Raw genomic sequence first — 20,563 nt, forward strand, 5'->3', positions numbered from 1 at the left:
TAAGCCCCCTCGACCCTGCAAAGTCCTCCTTACTAACATCTGGGGGCTAGGGCTATTGTCAAAATTGGGAGAGTTGTCTCACAGTCTAGTCAAGCATCAGCCTGACATAGTCACCCTATGGGGAATCATATCTTACAGATAATGTCCCTGACACACCATCACCATCCCTGGGTATGTCCTGTCCCACTGGCTGGACATACCCAGCAGAGGTGGCAGCACAGTGGTATAAAGTCGGGAGGGAGTTGTCCTGGGAACCTCAGTGTTGACCCCGGACCCTACGAAGTTTCATGGCACCAGGTCAAACATGGGCAAGGAAGCCTCCTGCTGATGACCACGTTCTGCCCTCCCTCAGCTGACGAAATCAGTACTGCTCCATGTTGAACACCACTTGGAGGAAGCACTGAGGGCGGCAAGGGCGCAGAACGTACTCTGGATGGGGGACTTCAATGTCACCAAGGGTGCCTCGGTAGCACCACTGCAGACCGAGATGACCGAGTCCTAAATTACCTAGCTGCTAGACTGGGTCTGTGGCAGGTGGTGAGGGAACCAACAAGAGGGAAAAACATACTTTACCTCATCCTCACCAACCTGCCGGCCGCAGATGCATCTGTCCATGACAATATCGGCAGGAGTCACCACCGTACAGTCATTGTGGAGACAAAGCCCCGCCTTCACATTGAGGATAGGCTTGGCCTAAATAGCCAAGTGGTTATGGTACTGGGCTTGTAACCCCAAGATCAAGAGTTCAAATCTCACAATGGCAAACTATGAAACAATGTAACTTCATCTGAATAGGAACAGATGGAAATGTGTTTGTACTCAGAGTTACACAAATTGGCTTGAGGATACCCTCCATTATGTTGTGTGGCACCACCACTGTGCTAAATGGGATAGATTGCAAACAGATCTAGCAACGCAAGACTGGACATCCATGAGGTGCTGTGGGCCACTTACAGCAGCAGAATTATGTGCAAACACAATCCGTAACCTCATGGCCCGGCACATCCCCGACTCTTCCATTACCATCGAGCCAGGGGACCAACCCTGGTTCAATGAAGAGTGAAGGAGGGCATGCCAGGAGCAGCACCAGGCATACCTAAAAATGAGGTATCAACCTAGTGAAGCTATAACACAGGACTGCTTGCTTGCCAAGCAGCATAATTAGCCAATAATAGACAGGAACTAAGTGATCCCACAACCAACAGATCAGATCCATTCACTGTAGTCCTGTCACATTCAGTCATGAATGATGGTGGACAAATAAACAACTCACTGAAGAAGGAGGGTCCACAAATATCCCCATCCCCACCCTCAATGATGGGGGAGCCCAGCACATCACTGCAAAAGATAAGGCTGAAGCATTTGCAATAGTCTTAAGCAGAAATGTGGAGTGGATGATCCATCTCAGCCTCCTATGGAAGTCCCCAGCATCACAGATACCAGCCTACAGCCAATTCAATTCACTCCACGTGATATCAAGGAATGGCTGAAGGCACTGTTCAGTGCAAAGGCTATGGGCCCTGACAATATTCCAGCAATAGTGCTGAAGACTTGTGCTCCAGAACTTGCCGCGCCCCTAACCAAGCTGTTCTAGTACAGCTACAACACTGGCATCCACCTGGCTATGTGGAAAATTGCCCAGGTATGTTCTGTGTACACAAAGCAGGACAAATCCAACCCAGTCTGTTACTGCCCCATCAATCTATTCTCGATCATCAGTAAAGTAATGGAAGGGGTCTTCAACAGTGCTATTAAGTGGCCCTTGTTTAGCAATAACTTGCTCCCTGATGCCCATTTTGGGTACTGCCAGAGCCACTCAGCTCCTGACCTCATTATAGCCTTGGTTCAAACATGGATAAAAGAGCTGAACTCCTGAGGTGAGAGTGACTGCCCTTGACACCATAGACATTTGACCAAGTGCAGCATCAAAGAGCCCTAGCAAAACTAGAGTCAATGGGAATCGGCGAAAACTCTCTGCTGGTTGCAGTCAAACCTAGCACAAAGGAACAGGTTGCAGTTGTTGGAGGTCGGTCACCTCACCTACAGGACATGACTGCAGGAATTCTTCAGGGTCGTGTCCTCGGCTCATCATCATTGGCTTCATCAATGCTCTTCCTTCCATCATAAGGTCAGAATTGGGGATGTTTGCTGATGATTGCACAGTGTTCAGCACCATTCGTGACTCCTCAGGTACTGAAGCAGTCCATGCCCATAGGCAGCAAGACCTGGACGATATCCAGGTTCAGGGTGGCAAGTAACATTTGCGCCACACAAGTGCCAGGCAATGACCATCTCCAGCAAGAGTCTATCTAACCATTGATGTTCAATGGCTTTACTATCTCTGAATCCCCCACTATCAGCATCCTAGGGGTTACAACAAGGACAGGTCAGAGGTCTTGTGACGAGTAATTCACCTCCTGACTGTCCAAAGCCTGTCCACCATCTACCAAGCACAAGTCAGGAGTGTGATAGAATACTCCCCACTTGCATAGATGAGTGTAGCTCCCACACTCAAGAAGCTTGACACCATCCAGGACAAAGCAGTCTGCTTGATTGACACCACATCCACAAACATTCACTCCCTCCACCACCACACAGTGGCAGCAGTGTGTACCATCTACAAGATGCACTACAGGAATTCACCAAGGTTCCTTAGGCAGCACCTTCCAAAACCAGGACCACAACCATCTAGAAGGATAAGGGCAGCAGACACATGGAAACACCATCACCTGGAAGTTCCCTTCCAAGTCACTCATCAGCCTGATTTGGAAATATATCGCTGTTCCTTCACTGTCGCTGAGTCAAAACCCTGGAACTCACTCCCTAACAGCACTGTGGGTGCACCTACACCACATGGAGTGCAGCGATTCAAGAAGGCAGCTCACCACCACCTTCTCAGGGGTCATTAGGGATGAGCAATAAATGCTGGCCCAGCCAGCGAAGTGCTCATTCCTTGAATGAATTAAAAAAAACAATTATTGGTGCAAGTGTAGAGGTGTTATAATTGCATTAGAAGCAGTTCAGTGTAGGTTCACCATGGGATGAAGGGGTTTTTTGTGAGGAAGAGTTGAGCAGGTTGTCCCTATACCCATTGTAGTTTGGAAGAATGAAAGGTGATCTTATTGAAACATATAAGGTCCTGAGAGGTCTTGACAGGGCGAATGCTGGCAGGATGTTTCTGACTGTGGGAGCGACTAGGACTAGGGGACACAGTTTAAAACTAAGGGATCTCCCATTTAAGAGGGAGGTGAGGAGAAATATTTTCTCAGGGTTGTTAATTTGTGGAATTCTCCTTCCCAGAAAGCGGTGGAGGCAGGATCGTTGAATATATTCGAAGCTGAGTTAGATAGGTTTTGGTTGATAGGGGAGCCGGGGTTGTGGGGACAGGGGGATGGTGGAGTTGAGGCCACAATCAGATCATCCATGATCTTACCAAATGGCAGAGCAGGCTCGAGGGGCTGATTGGCCTACTTCTGCTTTTAATTTTTCTGTACTTGCATTCTTGTGGTCTTTATGGCTTAGTTCTGCACCTTTATAGTGCAACAGCCTATTGTGTCATTCAGCAAGCTCTTGGCAACCAGTAGCCAGAGAATAAAATATATTTACATTAATTGCGCACGTTTCATGGCCAAGTTCATCATCGTGTTCAACTAACCTGCTGGAGTTTTTTGAAGAGGTAACAGGGTTGATGAGGGTAATGCTGTTGATGTGGTGTACATGGATTTCAAACAGACTTGAGAAAAGTTATAACTCATGGAATAAAAGGGACAGTAGCAACGTGAATACAAAATTGGCTGAGTAATAGGAAATAGCAGGTAATGGATATTTTTCAGGCTGGAGGAAGATTTATAGTGGAGTTCCCCAGAGGCCAGTATTGGGACCCTTGCTTTCCCTGATATATATTAATGATCTAGACCTTGGTGTGCAGGGGACAATTTCAAAGTTTGCAGATGATATGAAACTTGGAAGCATTGTAAACTGTGAGGAGGACAGTGTTGAATTTCAAAAGAACATAGACAAGTTGGTGGAATGGGCAGATAGGTGGTAGATGAAGTTCAAAATGGAGAACTATGGGGTGATTCATTTTGGCAGGAAGAACATGGAGAGACAATATAAAATAAAGAGTACAACTCGAAAGTGTGTGCAGGAGCAGAGGGACCTGGGTGTATATGTACATAGATCATTGAAGGTGGCAATACAGGAGGAGAGCAGTTAATAAAACATACAATATCTTGGGTTTTATTAATAGGGGCATAGAGTAAAAGAACAGGGAGGTTATACTGAGCTTATGTAAGACACTAGTTAGACCTCACCTGGAATATTGTGTACAGTTCTGGGCGCCATAGTATGGGAAGAATGTGAACGTATTGGAGAAAGTGCAGAAGAGGTTTACAAGAATTGTTCCAGGGATGAGAAACTTGAGTTATGAGGATAAATTTTAGAGGTTGGGAATGTTCTCCTTGGAGAGGAGAAGGCTAAGAGGAGATTTGATAGAGGTGCTCAAAATTATGAGGGGGCTGGATAGAGTAGTTGGGAAGAAATTGTTCCTGCTCGTAAAAGGATCGAGAACAGGAGGGCGCAGATTTAAAGTGATTTGCAAAAGAAGCAAATGTGATGTGAGAAAAACTTTTTCACAGAGCGAGTGGTTAGAGTCAGGCATGCTTGGAAGTGTGGTGGAGGCAGGTTCAATTGAGGCATTCAAGAGGGCATTGGATGATTATTTGAATAGAAACAATGTGCAAAGGTACGGGGAAAAGGCAGGAAAGTGCCACTAAGTCAATAATCATTTGGAGAGCTGGTGCAGACACAATGGGCCGAATGGGCTCCTTCTGCACTGTATCAATTCTGTGATTCTTGCAGAAGAATCTAGAACTAGAGGTCATGGTTTAAAAATAAGGGATCACTTATTTAAGACAGATGAGAAATTTTTTCTCTCAAAAGGGTCGTAAGTCTTTGGAAGTGGAAGCAGGGTCTTTGAATGGTTTTGAGGAAGAGCGAGATAGATTCTTGATTAACAAAGGGTGAAAGGTTAGCAGGGGTAGGTTATAATCAGATTAGCCATGACCTTATTGAAAGGTGGAGTAGGCTTGAAGGGCCAAGTGGCCTACTCCTACTCCTAGTTCTTATGTTTCAATAAAACCTCTCATTCTTCTGAACTCCAATGGGTATAGGCTCAACCTGTTCAACCTTTCTTCATAAGATAAGCTCTTCAGCCAAGGAATGAATCGAGTAAACCTTCTCTGAACTGCTCCTAATGCAAGGAGGCAATAAGGAGACCAGAACAATACACAGTACTCTAAATGTGGTCTCACCAAGGCCCTCTACAGCTGTAGTAAAACTTTCCTACTTTTGCATTTTTTTTCCCTTGCAATAAAGGCCATCATTCCATTTGCCTTCCTAATCACTTGCTGTACCTGCATATTAACTTTTTGTGATTCATGTACCAAGACACTCAGATCCCTCTGTACCTCAGAGTTCTACAATTAACCTTCCTTTAAATATTATGCTGCTTTTCTGTTCTTCCTGCCAAAGTGGACAGGTTCGCATTTTCCTACATTACAGTCCATCTGCCAAATTGTTGTCCACTCACTTAATCTATCTATATCCCTTTGTAGATGCTTTACCACCTCTTGACAGCTTACTTTCCTAGCTATCTTGGGAGTCATTGGCAAATTTAGCAACCATACATTCAGTCCCTTCATCCAAGTCATTATTATAGATTGTAAATAGTTGAGGTCCCAGCACTGATCCCTGTGGCAATCCGCTAGTTCCAGCTTGCCAACTGCAAATGACCTATTTCTTTCTTTTTTTCCTGTTAGCCAACCAATCCATTATTCCTGCTAATATGTTAGCCCAACACCTTTGATGTGGCATCTTATCAAATGTCCTTTGGAAATCCAAATGCACCACATTCACAGGTTCCCCTTTATCCACCTTGCTTGCTACTTCCTATAAAAACTGTAATAAATGATAAAAACCATGATGACTCTGCCTTGAAACCTTTCTCGGAAATCTTTTCTGCGCCCTCTCAAACCTTCACATTCTTCCTAAAGTCAGATCCTAGAATTGGACACAATACTCCAGTTGAGGCTGAACCAGAGTTTTACAATGGCTTATCTTTAGTCTTTTTTCCCCAATGTCTCTAATTATAAAGCCCAGGATCCCCCTTTTTAATCACTTTCTCAACCTATGCTGACACCTTCAATGCTTTCTGCTCATATACCCCATGGTCTCTGTTCATGCACCCTTTAGTTGTACCCTTTAGTTTATGTTGCCTCTCTTACTTCTTTCTGCCAAAATGTATCACTTCTCACTTCTCTGCATTAAATGCAAGAGCCAGGTGTCTGCCCATTCCACCAGTCTGTCCGTTGTCTTGAAGTTTATCACTATCCTCCTCACAGTTCACAATGCTTCCAAATCTTGTGTCATTTGCTGATATTGAAATTGTGCCCTGCACACCTATGTTTAGGTCACTAATGTAGATTGAGAGAGGCACTAGCCCTAGTACCTGGGGATCCCCACTGTATAACTTCCTTCAGTTTGAAAAAACAACAGTTCACCACTACTCTGTTTCCTGTCACTCAGTCAACTTTTCTAACAAACCTGTTATGTGGCACCTTATCAAACGCCTTTAGGATGTCCACAGAGACCGCATCAACCACACTACCCTCATCAACCCTGGGTTACCTCATCAAAAAAACACACCAAATCAGTTAAACACAATTTGCCTCTAACAAATCTGTTCTGGCTTTCCTTAATTAATCCAAACGTGTCCAAGTGAATTTTGTCCCAGATTTCTACAAATTTTCCCACCACTGAGAATAAATTGACTGACCCGTATTTGCTGTGTTTATTCTTTATACTGTTGTTTTGAACAGAGGTGTTACATTTAGAAATTCTTCAGTTCTCTGGTACCACCTCTGTATTTAAAGAGGTTTTGGAGATTGTGACCAGTATCTCAATAATTTTCACCCTTACATCCCTCAGCTTCCATGCATGCACCCATCTGGTCCTGATAACTTATCAACTCTGAAGTACAGCCTTTCTAATTCCTCTTCTTTATCAATTTTTAGCCCATCCAATATCTCTCTTATTTATTTGACTATGACTTTGGCAGCATCTCACTTGGTAAAGAAAGACACAAAGTACTCATTTAACCCTTTGGCCATGTCCTCTGCCTTCATGCATTAATCCCCTTTTTTGATCTCTAATTGTCCCCACCCGTCCACCTACTACCCTTTTATTATTTACATGTGTAAAGAAGCCCTTTTATATTCGCTGTTGGTCTCTAAAAGGTTTGAAAAGGTTGGGCCTATACCCTTTGGAATTTAGAAGAATGAGAGGTGATCTTATTGAAACATGTAAGATCCTGAGAGAATTTGTCAAGGTAGATACCAGGTGGATGTTTCCACTTGTGGGAGAGACTAGAACCAGGGGACACAGTTTAAGAATACGAGGTCTACTGTTTAAGACTGAGATGAGGAGAAATTTTCTCTCCCTAAAGGATTGCCTGTGGCATTCTCTTCCCCAGAAAGCAGTGGAGGCTGGGCCATTGAACTTATTCAAGGCAGAGTTAGATTTTTGATAGGCAAGGGAGTCAAGCGTTATGGGGGTGCACATGGCAAAGTGGAGTTGATACCACACCCAGATCAACCATGATCTCATTGATGGCAGAGCAGGTTAAGAGGGCTGAGTGGCCTACTCCTGTTCTTATGTTCCTATGTTTTCTTACCATGCTTCTTTGCCTCTTATTTACTTTTTCACACACACCTCCCACCCCCTGAACTTTTTAAATTCAGCCTTATTTTTCACTTGTAGTATCAACCTGACGTTTGTGTTACACAACCATTTCCACTTCATCTTACTCTCTACCTTTTTTGTCATCCAGGGAGTTCTGGCTTGGTTGCCTTGCCTTTCTCCTTCGTGAGAATGTATCCAATTGTACCCGAACCATCTCCTCTTTAAAGGCAGCCCAGTTTTGCTGGCCAATCTTTGGATCTTTCTCAGGTAAATTGGCATCATTGTCATCTTACAGAAATTGACCCTCTGCCAATGAAGTATTTGTACTCTAAATTGCTCTTTGTCCTTTTATTTATTTTTTATTCGTTCATGAGAGGTGGGCATCACTGGCTGGGCCAGTATTTAGTGCTCTTGTCTAGAGGGCATTTAAGAGCCAACCACATTGCTATGGGTCTGGAGTCACATGTAGGCCAGACCAGGTAAGGACGACAGATTTCCTTCCCTAAAGGACGTTAGTGAACCAGGTGGGTTTTTATGACAATCGTTTCATGGTCATCATCAGACTTTTAATTGCAGATTTTTATTAAATTAAATTCTGGGCCATTGCACTTATTCAAAGTAGGGAAAATCCCAAGATATTCTATAAGTATATCAATTGAAAGAGGATAACCAGGGAAAGAGTAGGGCCCATAAGGGACCAAGGGGGCAATCTATGGGTGGAGCCAGAGGACATCGCTGGAGTGTTGAATGAATACTTCACGTCCGTCTTCACCCAAGAGAATAAGGATGACAGTATTGAACTTGGGGAGAGAGACTGCAAGGTTCTTAAGCAAAATGATATAGGGAGTGACAAGGTATTGGAGGTGTTGGCAGGCTTAAAAGTGGACAAACCTCCATGTCCGGATTATGTGTGTCCCAGAGTGCTGAGGGAGGCAAGGGAGGAGATCGCAGGGGCTCTGACCCAAATTTTTAATTACTCTCTGGCCACGGGGGAGGTGCCAGAGGACTGGAATACAGCTAATGTGGTTCTGCTATTTAAGAAGGATTGTAGAGATAGGCCAGTGAGTCTCACGTTAGTGGTAGGGAAACTATTGGAGAAATTTCTGAAGGAGAGTATCTATCTCCACTTGGAGAGGCAAGGTTTGATCAGGGATAGTCAGCATGGCTTTGTCAGAGGGAGGTCATGCCTAACAAATTTGATTGAATTCTTTGAGGAGGTGACCATGTGTGTAGATGAGGGTAGTGCAGTTGATGTAGTTTTTATGGATTTCAGCAAAGCCTTTGACAAGGTCCCACATGGGAGACTTATAAAGAAGGCAAATGCACATGGGATACAGGGTAATTTGAAAAGGTGGATTCAAAAAATTGGCTTAGTTGTAGGAGACAGAGGGTGATGACAGAAGGATGCTTTAGTGACTGGAAGCCAGTGTCCAGTGGCATACCACAGGGATCTGTGCTCGGTCCTCTATTATTTGTCACTTATATAAATGACATAGATGACTATATGGGGGGTAGGATTAGTAAGTTTGTGGATGACACAAAGAGTGGTCGAGTGGTTAACAGTGAGGTTGAGTATCTTGGGCTACAGGAAGATATAGACAGGATGGTCAAATGGGCAGATAAGTGGCAGATGGAATTTAACCCTGAAAAGTGTGAGGTGATACGCTCTGGAAGGAGTAATTTGACAAGAAAGTATTCAATGAACGGCATGACACTAGGAAGTTCTGAGGAACAAAGGGACCTTGACGTGTGTGTCCATAGATCTCTGAAGGCGGAGGGGCACACTAGTGGGGTGGTGAAAAAGGCATATGGGACACTTTATCAATCGAGGCATAGATTACAAAAGTAGGGAGGTCATATTGGAGTTGTATAGAACTCAGTGAGGCCACAGCTGGAGTACTATGTGCAGTTCTGGCTGCCACATTATGGGAAGGATGTGATTGCACTGGAGGGGGTGCAGGATATTGCCTGGGATGAAATATTTAAGTTATGAAGAGAGGTTGGATAGACTTGGGTTGTTTTTGTTGGAGCAGAGAAGACTTGAGGGGCAACTTGATCGAGGTGTACCAGATTATGAGGGGCGTGGATAGGGAGCAACTGTTCCCCTTAATTGAAGGCTCAGTCACAAGGGGACATAAGTTCAAGGTGAGGGGCATGAGGTTTAGGTGGGATGTGAGGAAAAACTTTTTTACCCAGAGGGTGATGATGGTCTGGAATGCTCTGCCTGGGAGGGTGGTGGAGGTAGGCTGCCCCTCATCCTTTAAAAAGTACCTGGATGAGCACTTGGCATGTCATAACATTCAAGGCTATGGGCCAAGTGCTGGTAAATGGGATTAGGTAGGTAGGTCAGGTGTTTCTCATGTGTCGGTGCAGACTCGATGGGCCAAAGGGCCTCTTCTGCACTGTGATTCTACAGTCTGCGGGATTTGAACCTGGGTCCCCAGAGCATTACCCTGGATCTCTGGATTACTAGTCCAGCAACAATACCACTACGCCATCACTCCCTCCAACCTTTCCCCTGTGAATATTCCTTGCAAATTTGATCCTTTATATCTTTCCCACTAGTTGGTGGCCTGTAGAACATACCCATTGGTGTAATGGTACTGCTATTATTTCTTAACTCTAACCAAACAGATTCTGTGCTTGACCCTCCTGGGGCATCCTTTCGCTCCAGCACTGTAATATTCTCCTTAATCAGCACTGTAACTCCTCCTCCTTTCTTTACCTCTCTATCTTCCCTGTATACCTTGGATCCAGGAATATTTATTAACCAGTTCTACCCCCTTTCTTAATATTCTCATGTGCCTGTTTGTGCTTCCAGCTCACCAACCTTATTTGCCACACATTTTGCGTTTACATAGTTGCTCTATAAACCTTGAGAGATTTTCCTCTATTCCCTCTTACTCTGACCCCAGATAATTCCTTACTATTTCTTACTCTAATGCTATCTGTCTGTGCCAAACCTTTGTGCACCTAGTTTCTCCTTTCTAATTCTGTATTCTGATTTCCATCCCCTCTAAAATCAGTTTAAACCCCCTCTCACAGAACTAGTATATTGCCCTAAAAGGATATTGATCCTGGTCCGGTTTATGGTGTAACCCAGTTGGTATGTACAGGTTCCACCCACCCACACACACTGCCCCTCACCCCACCCCTCTGAACAGAACCAGCCCCAATGCCCCAGAAATCCAAGACCATCCCTCCTGTACTGTCTTTTGAAATGTAGTTACTTTTGTAAAGTAGGAAACATGGTAGCCAACATGAGCACAGGAAGCTCCCACAAACAGCAATGATCTGTTTTAGAGATGTTGATTGAGGGATAAATATTGGCCAGGACACTGAGGCGAGGCCCCATTTTCTTCATAATAGTGTTGTGGCATTGTTTACATCTGCCAGAGAGGACAGATGAGGTCTCAGTTTAATGTTTCATCTGAAAGATGCCACCCCTGAAAGTGCAGCTTTCCCTCAGTATAGCACTGGAGTGTCAGCTGGGTTTTTTGTGCTCAAGTTCCTGGGGGCAGAACTTGAACCTACAACCTTTTGACTCTGAAGTGAGAGTGCCTCAAACTGAGCAATGGCTGACACCTGAGCCAGGGATTTTTTGTCCCACAAAGGCCAGAGTCCTGTCATTGGGGTGAGGGGAATAATGTACTCTGTTATTTTGCTAAAAGCCAAATTCTGAGCATTGTTGAGCTGTAATGATTCATGCAAAACTATTCATACAAACTTAATTTTCAGAGATTTAGTTTTGATTACATTTTTGCAATCAATCCTTCTCTTAAGTATATTTTCATAGTGTATTTTTTACTATCCTAAATATAGTCATTTAAATATATGTTTATGCTAAGATGTATGTCATTACAGGAAGGGATGCAATATCACGTGATTCAGTTCCCTTGCACAGTCTGTTAGCATGTGTAAACTTAAGCAACAGCAAGTCTCCAATGAAGCTCTGTGTTCAACCTCTCTGCCTGTCGTTCGACTTTATTTATATTAACCTAGAAGGAGATAATGTAACATTGTGGCAGCCATGGTGAGCCAACAGCATTGATCAACAGATGAAAATGACAATTCAAGTCAGAAGCCCCACCTGAAGTGCTGCTGTGATCAGTTCACAGCTCTCACATCAGGAGAGCAACGGTTTGAGTAGAATTTGAAGGCGACTTGGGTGCATTAACAGTTTTACCCTGCGCTGGCAAGGCAAGACAAAAAAATCGAAGGCTGTTTCAACCACAGCGATCAGTGCAGCATTGTATTTTGGCGTGGATTCCTTCATGCCATCATCGCACTTGTGCACCATTAGCGGACCCTGATGCCAGAACCCCTTGCCTGCAAGCCCAAAGCCTACACTTCAACAGCAGAGCTCAGGGCATGGCTCGTGCTCTATTCTGCAAACATCACAGCCTGCTGCAACTTTTAAAACAAGGTTTGCTTTGCAGGGAGAGAGAAAGAGTAGAAGGCGACCAAGGCACTTGACTAAAAGAAATTAGTATGAGTAAAAAGGCAGTATTTAAAAAGTTAACTGGATCAAAGGTTGTTAAATCACTTGGACCAAATGAGCTTCACCCCAGAGCATTGAAGGACGTGGCTAGAAGGACAGTGGATGCATTACTGGTTATCTTTCAAAATTCTATAGATCCTGGAGAGGTTCCTCTGAACTGGAAAGTAGCAAATGTAACCCCACTATATAAAAAGGGAGGAGGAGGGAGAATGGAGAACTATAGATCTGTTAATTTGATGTCTGTAGAAGGGTAATTGTTAGAATCTATTATAAAAGATGTGATAACTGGGCATTTAGAAAAGAATGGTGACATTGGGCAGAGTCAAGATGGATTTATGAAAAGGAAATCATGTTTGACAAACTTGGAGTTTTTGAGGATATTACTTCTGACGTAGATAGAGGAGAACCGGTGGATGCAGTGTGTGTTTGGATTTTAAGAAGGCTTTTGATAAGGTCCCATACAGGAGGTTAGTAAATAAAATTTTGTGCATGTGATTGGAGGAAATATAGTATGGATTGGGAACTTGTTAACAGACTGAAAGCAAGAGTAGGAATAAACAGATCATTCTTGGGATGGCAGGTTGTTACTAGTGGGTTACCACAATGTGGGGACCAATTATAGTATCTCCAAACTTGCTGATGACACCAAACTAGGTGGGAACCTAGGTTGAGAAGGATTCAAGGAGGCTTCAAGAGGATTTGGACAGGCTAAGTGAATGGGCTAGAACGTGGTAGATGGAAAATAATGTGAATAAGAAGTTATTCACTTTGGTTGAAAAAACAAAGGCAGAATGTTTCTTAAATGGTGAGAGGTTGGGAAGTGCAGGTGTCCATTGGGACCTCGGTACCCTTGTTCATGAGTCACTAAAAACTAACATTATGTGCAGCAAGCAGATAGGAAGGCAAAAGGCATGTTGGCCTTCATCACGAGGAGATTTGAGTACAGGAGTAAGGATGTCTTGCTGCGGTTATATAGAGCCTTGGTGAGACCTCTCACCTGGAGTATTGTGCACTATTTTGTCCCCTTATCTAAGGAATGATATACTTGCCATAGAGGAAGTGCAACAAAGGTTTACCAGATTAATCCCTGAGATGGCGAGATTGTCGCTTGAGGAGAGATTGAGGAGACTGGGTCTGTATTCCCTAATATTTTGAAGAATGAGGAGTGACCTCATTGAAACTTACTAAATTCTTACAGGGCGTGACAGGATGGATGTGGATAAGACATTTTCCCTGGATGAAGAGTCTGAAACCAGGCTTTTAGGATAAGGGGTAGGTTACTTAATACTGAGATGAGGAGAAACCTTTGGAATTCTCTACCCGAGTAGGCTGTGGAGGCTCAATCATTGAACATGTTCAAGACAGAAATCGATAGATTTCTGGAGACTAATGACATCAGGGGTATGGATATCACGTAGGTTTTGGAGTAGATGGTCAGCCATGATCTAATTGAATGGTGGGGCAGGCTCAATGGGCTGAATGGCCTACTCCTGTTCCTATGTCCCTAAGGCCTTGGCAATGGCAGCCAGGTTTCCAGAGATGGACTGGAAAGCATATGATGAGAGACAAATTCAAATTGTTTAGGCAGAGGATTGAACTAGGCTCCCTGAACCTGCTGTAACCATTCAAAAAAAAATGATAAAAGGTACTTCATGGGACTGCTACACGATAAAATATGACACTGAGCCACAGAGAGAGATAGTGATCAGATGGCCAAAAATTTGTCCAAAGAAGCCGGTTTTAAGAAATGCCTCGAAGGAGGAAAGCATGATAGAGAGGTGCCAACATGTAAGGAGGGTATTCCAGAGCTCGGTAACATGCATATAATACTCCCATCTTCCTTACATCACCAGAAGTGACACCATAAAAATAATAAAGATGTAACGGTCTAAGCTTCTTAAACACTGCATTCTAATGGTTGTAATAATTTCTACTTGAGCGGGCTGTGTCTGTTAAGAACTGGCAATATACGGATTGAATAGCCCAGAGCTAATAATTACCCCATTTAGCAGCAACGTGCAGCACTTGAAATTGCAGAGTATTCTCACTATGTTGCTATTCAATCTGCAAGGTAGAAACTAGCACACTGAGGACCTGAGCACTGTTAATCCAATTTATTTACTAATGAGGAATCTAAAGCACTAAAGGAATACTGCACGTTACAATAAAGGCAAATGAAAGTTATAGAAACTGACCACAAACTGTCTATTTTATCCCTCTCACATCTCCGTTTTTAGATGGACCGACCCAATGATACCTCTTCCCCACTTTTTCTTGGGTGAACTTGTCTCATTGCTTAATACGTGTAATGTAGCCTTGAGGTGTGTCCTCCGAGTCGAGGTAGAACATATTGGCTCTAATATTCACTGTGTTCCTGAATATATTTTGGCAACTGTGCCAGAACAGCCGGCTGTTGAAGGATTCATGAATTTTATACTTTTTAATTTCTTTGAAGATAGGGATGTCAAATAATGCTGATCAAAGGAACAGTAAGTTATTATGATGAATCTCTCTCTCTCTCTTCACCCCCCGCGCCCCCCCATCCCCCAGAATGCCATTGAAGAGAGAATGTAAATCCCTGGTATCACTGTGACTTTGATTCACCGTAACCTATGCTACATAATCTAATATGTAACACTGCCTTTCCCAGAGCAGGCATTTTAAATTGTCAAAGCAAATGGCATTTCTCTTCAAACTGTTAAGATATATCCACAAGATGTACAAACTTCCTGGGTGAAATTCTGCCACGTCACAAAAATAGCTTTTCAGACCCAAGTAATGGCGTGAAGTCTTGAGAAAGAAAATGCTGGCAATGGGAAGCATGATCAAAGAGATTCAAGGATCCATGTATATGTCACTAAAGGTAGCCTGTGGTGCAAAAGATAATCATAAAAAATCAATAAGGTGGCAGGCTTCATCGCAACATAAAAGCTAGGAAGTGTACATTCTGTTATATAGGGTGTTTATGGACCTCGTTGGTTAATGTTGGGCACCCCGTCTTTATGAAGGACTGGTGAAAATGATCAACCAGAGTGATAATAGGATTGAAGGAACTGAAGTACAATGGATAACCTGGAGATGAGGCTAAGGGGTGATCTGATTTGAAGTATTTAAAACATAGGAAATTGTTTTGGTTAGATATGAGATGACATATGCTTTGCAATTGAAGTTAATCAAAGCTAGCTATTTTTTCCAAAAAAGGAAAAAAACTGTTGATATTGGAAATCTGACATAAAAGCTGAAATTGCTGGAAATACTCAGCAGGACAGCACCAGTGGAGACAGAAACTGAGTTAACGTTTCATGTTGATGATCTTCCATTTGTGATGATCGATCATCAACCTGAAACGTTAACTCTCTTTCCCTCTACACAGATGCTGCCAGACTTGCTGAATTTTTCCAGCATTTTTGGGATAATAATAATTTGAGGAAGACGATTTGGACGGACAGGATTGTGAGAATGTGGAGTGCACTGCACTAGTAGGCCAATGTAGTACCCCGAGTCAGGACTGGAGAAACTTAGCCTTAGTTCCTGCTCCAAGAGACTATCCAATGACCAACTCCCCCCACCCCTGCTCCCAACATTCCACAGGATGGACATTCGGAGAAGTCAAGTTCAGATGTGATGCCTCTTTCCGTCTTGGTCAAATGCATTTACTGTCTAGGTTTACTTATGAAGAATGGCTAGGTGTTGGCCACAGGAGCATCTGTGAAACGCACTCTGGCACGTCAGGACTTCAGAGCAGGAGGCCTTTCAGCCCCCCTGCTAGCCAGTTCTGCCATTCAGTTAGATCATGAATGACCTGTATCTTAACTCAATTTTCGTGTCTTGGTTCCTGAGCTATCACTACCCTTGCCTAACAAAACAAAAACTGCTGAAGAACTGGGAGGCAAAGACCAATGTAACTTTTCTTCCTATAGTATGTAAAGATAGTGCTCAAGGCTACGAACTGTAATGCAGGACTTTGAGACTTCAGAAGAGGACCACACCACATAAGTTTAAAAGAGTAGATGTGATAACATGTTTAGGTTTTAAAAAGATTAGAGGAGGAAAGACTGACCAAGATGAGTTGTGATCGCAACAAAGAATCTGGAGTGAGAAATGGTGCATTAAGTTTTGATTTTAATAGTGATGCTGCAAGAGGGGGCAGCGTGGAATAGGATGACTTCTTTGCAGCTGAGGAGGAACAAGTAGAGAAAGTTGTCAGTATAAAGAAAGCACTGGCCTGAATAATTTGTAACACTTCAGTTGAACAGTACAGTGTGTCATGGCATTACTGTTGTGTTCTGGCTGAATGTAGTGAGCATACTTTTCATGCAATCCATGAACATTATAACTTCATAGAGTTATGTCTCAATAATTAATTTTACATAGCAAATAAATTACCAACTTAAAATATTGGCATTGTGCCATTATATCCTGTCTGTTTGAGGGAAAAACTTGCATTTATATAGCACCTTTCACAACTGCTGGATATCCAAAACCAATTAAGTGCTATTGAAGTACAGTGATGTAGAAAATACAACTGCCAGTTTACACACAGCAAGGTCCTAAAACAGCAATGACCAGATCATCTGATCATCCGTTTTCATGATGTTGACTGAGGGATGGGTATTGGCCAGGGCACTGAGATTAACTCCTCCCCTCCATTCTCCACCCCCCCCCCCCCCACCTCACCGCCACCACCTCCTTTGAAATAGTACAACAAAATCTTTGCCGTCCACTTTAGGTTGCGGACGAGTACTCAGTTCAACATCTCATCTGAAAAAGGCACCTCTGACAGTTCAGCACTCCTTCAGTACTGCACTAGAGTTTCAGCCTTGATTTTTGTGCTCAGGCCCTGGAGTGGGACTTGAACCCATGCACTTCCTATTTAAGATGAAAGCACTAACAAATGAACCGTGGTGGATACATGCAAATGTAAAGCTTTTGTTGTAGTTGCCTTAATGTATTCATTTAAGAAATCACTGAAAAATGTAAGAATTCTTTCTAAAACTTCTGTTCGCCGCGTAAGAAAAAGTGATACTATTTACTTTAACTTTGAGATCGCCCAGTGGTTGTTAGGGCCATTTATTGTGGTCCCTTTGACTGATTCTAGTTCCTATAAAATATCATATTCTTAAGTATCTTTCATTCATTTCTATCAAAATTTTCTGCAGATACTTATCCAAATCAATTGAATTTGCTGACAGAAATCCTCGCCTCTGGTGATCTTGATGGCTGAATGTGCTGAATTATAAAGTATGATCCTTGGTCTGAACTCAACTGGTTAAGGGTGTCTTGTTGCCAATGAGTTACGAATGGGAGGTAAGTTTAGCCAGGAGTCCTGGTTCTGGTCCCTAACTATTGGGCATCAGCAGGCCTTTGCCTGATGCCCACATGGGTTGTGTATGCACATATGTGAATGTTGAGTAAAGATGGACTTGTGATACCCTCACTCTCGGAACCCGGGATTGTTACTCTGATGGGGCTCGGTAATTGTGCCTGGCCCAAGGAAGGGGAAGAGAGACAATTGGCAGCAAAAGAAAAGATCTCCTGCTTCCTGATGTTGCTTCAACCACTCAGAGATTTTCTTACAGTTGGAACCCTTGTACCTGAAATGGAATGGAAGAGTAGCAGTGAATCACACCTCTTTGTCAGCACCTAACCTATATTATTGCTGGGAATGCACCAATTTATTAGAATGCAGCAGATGGCATTTCTAATAGTTGATGGTTTTTATGGAAATGGAGCAGATGGGAGGGGGAGGGGTAAATTGTCAGCTTGACATTTTTACACATGAAAAACTAATACAAATAGGGAGGAATAAGATTTTACAACAACAACTTGCATTTATATCACACCTTTAATACAGTAAAACATCTCAAGGCACTTTACAGGAACAGTAGCAGACAAAAATTGACAGTGAGCTAAAGAGAGTGACATTAGAACATGTGTCCAAAAGCTTGATTAAAGAGGTAGGTTATTTTTGGGGCTTAAGCATTAAATAACTTATTTTTAAAAATTCCATCATTCTCCATCACCCTTCCCAATTTATTGTGGGTACCCTAACCAGGTCCACACCTTTCCAGTTCTAGTTGGTGCGTGGTTCTTAACTTGTATAGCAAAAACATTGAAAATCTCTGGGCTCCTCTCCAGTGTTTAAAGCAATGGGTCTCTTGCACCAACCTCATGGTGAGGCTAAGTATGTGATTTGCTAAAAGAAAGTGGAGGGACTACTTTTACTGAAAAAGGCAGCACAGCTAGAGATGTGAAATGTTTAAGAGTAAAGATTGGCCTGATGAGGCCCTTAAATATGTTACTACACTGTGGAACTTGGGCTCCAATCTGACCCAACTAAACTTTCATGTATGCAGTGCCTTTCATGACGTCTGGATGTCCCAAAGCACTTTATAGTCAATGCTGTACCTTTGAAGTGAAATTGAAGTGCTCTGTCTTGCTCTTTTGCTCTGTCCCTCTCTCTGCAGACTATTAAGATTCTGTGCAAACTGATCCAGATGAATGAACAAAGGGAGATGTGAAATTCTGGCCAGCCTTATTACCTCAGAGAAATTGACTCATTGGGGCAGCCATTTTGTATATAGCAAATTTCCATAAACAGTAAAGAGATTCCATGACAAGTTAATCTGGTTTTGGTGATGGTGGCAGCGTGGAGAGATTTTGCCTGGGATACTGAGGACCCCTCTACTCAGCTTTGAATAATACTGTGGGTCCTTTAATGTTCATCTGAATATTCAGGTTGAGAACTTGGATCAGTGTTCCATACAAAGGAGTGCAAAAAAAAAATGCATGCCTCAGCTGGGCAAGAAAATGAAAATCTTGCCTGTATAGTAAGGGTTGTTTGCCAAAATTGTGTTGAGGGGTATCTTTGGGGAAAGTTAGGGGACCTGGGCACCCAATCTATGCCAGGAGTGATGTGCTCGTTTTCGGCTCCATCAGGCCTGCTCAGCACCAAACCTCATTACAGCCTTGGTCCAAACATGGACAAAAGAGCTGAATTCCAGTGCTGAGGTGAGAGTAACTGCCCTTGACATCAAGGCAACTGATGGGGTTACCTCTCCACTGATTGGAGTCATAACTAGCAGAAAGCAAGAGGTTGTGTTTGTTCGAGGCCAATCATCTCAGTCCCAGGACATTGCTGCAGGAATTCCTCAAGGTAGCATCCTAAGGTCAGAAGTGGGGATATTCGCTGATGATTGCACAGTGTTTAGTACCATTTGCAACACCTCAGATAGTGTTGCAGTCTGTGCCTATATGCAGCAAAACTTGGACAACATTCAGGCTTGGATTGCTAAGTGGCAAGTAAGATTCACGCCATACATGTGCCAGGCAATGAGTTTCCAACAAGAGAGAACCTAATCATCGCCCCTTGACATTCAATAGCATTATCATTGCTGAAACCCCACCATCAACATTCTTGGGGTTACCATTGACCAGAAACTGAACTGGACTAGCCGTATAAATACTGTGGTGACAAGAGCAGGTCAGAGGCTAGGAATCCTGTGGTGGGTAACTGGTCTTCTGAATCCCCAAAGCCTATCCACCATCTACAAGGCACAAGTCAGGAGTGTGATGGGGTATATTCTCCACTTGCCTGGATGAGGGCAGCTGCAATGACACTCAAGAAGCTTGACACCATCCAGGACAAAGCCGCCTGCTTGGTCAGCATTCCTTTCACCATCTTAAATATTCACCCACTCTGCCAGCGATGCAGCGGTAGCAGTGTATAATATCAACAAGATGCATTGCAGCAACTTGTCAAGGCTGCTTTGACAACACTTTCCAAACCTGCAACCCTCTACCAGCTAGAAGATCCAAGGGCAGCAGACGGGTGGGAACACCACCAGCTCCAAGTTCCCCTCGCAAGGCATAAATCATCTTGACTTGGCAATATATCTCTATTCCTTGACTGTCGCTGGGTCAGAATCTTGGAGCTCACTCCCTAACAGCACTGGACTTTTTTTATTCTTTATTGGATGTGAGCACTGCTGGCAAAGCCAGCATTAGTTGCCCATCCCTAATTGCTTGTGAGAAGTGGTAGTGAGCTGCTTTCTTGAACTACTGCAGTCCATCTGTTGTAGCTACACCCACAGTGTGGATGGTAAACATTGCAGCTACTGTTGATGGTAGAGGATCTGAATGTTTAAGGTGATGGACGGGGTTGATTTGTTCTGGATGGTGTTGAGAATCTTGAGTGTTTTTGGAGGAGTTCATTAAGGTGATTCACTATCACCTTTGTGAGGGCAATTAGGGATGGCCAAAAAGTGCCGGTCTTGTCTGTGACACTGATATCCCATGAGCAATAAAAAAAATGCATGTGTT

General features: G+C 43.3%; 1 protein-coding gene across 1 annotated transcript in view; it reads left to right on the top strand.

Moving 5' to 3' along the window:
- The window catches only part of arhgap39 (Rho GTPase activating protein 39), a 487,284-nt gene that overhangs the window by 21,381 nt on the left and 445,340 nt on the right, over positions 1-20,563 (top strand). The window contains exon 2 of the mRNA XM_041183281.1: positions 17,401-17,548. Coding sequence (XP_041039215.1) covers positions 17,531-17,548 — 18 coding nt within the window. The 5' untranslated portion in view covers positions 17,401-17,530. The remainder of the gene's footprint in view (positions 1-17,400; positions 17,549-20,563) is intronic.

This window comes from Carcharodon carcharias, chromosome 3 (assembly GCF_017639515.1).
Source record: "Carcharodon carcharias isolate sCarCar2 chromosome 3, sCarCar2.pri, whole genome shotgun sequence".
Lineage (NCBI taxonomy): Eukaryota > Metazoa > Chordata > Chondrichthyes > Lamniformes > Lamnidae > Carcharodon > Carcharodon carcharias.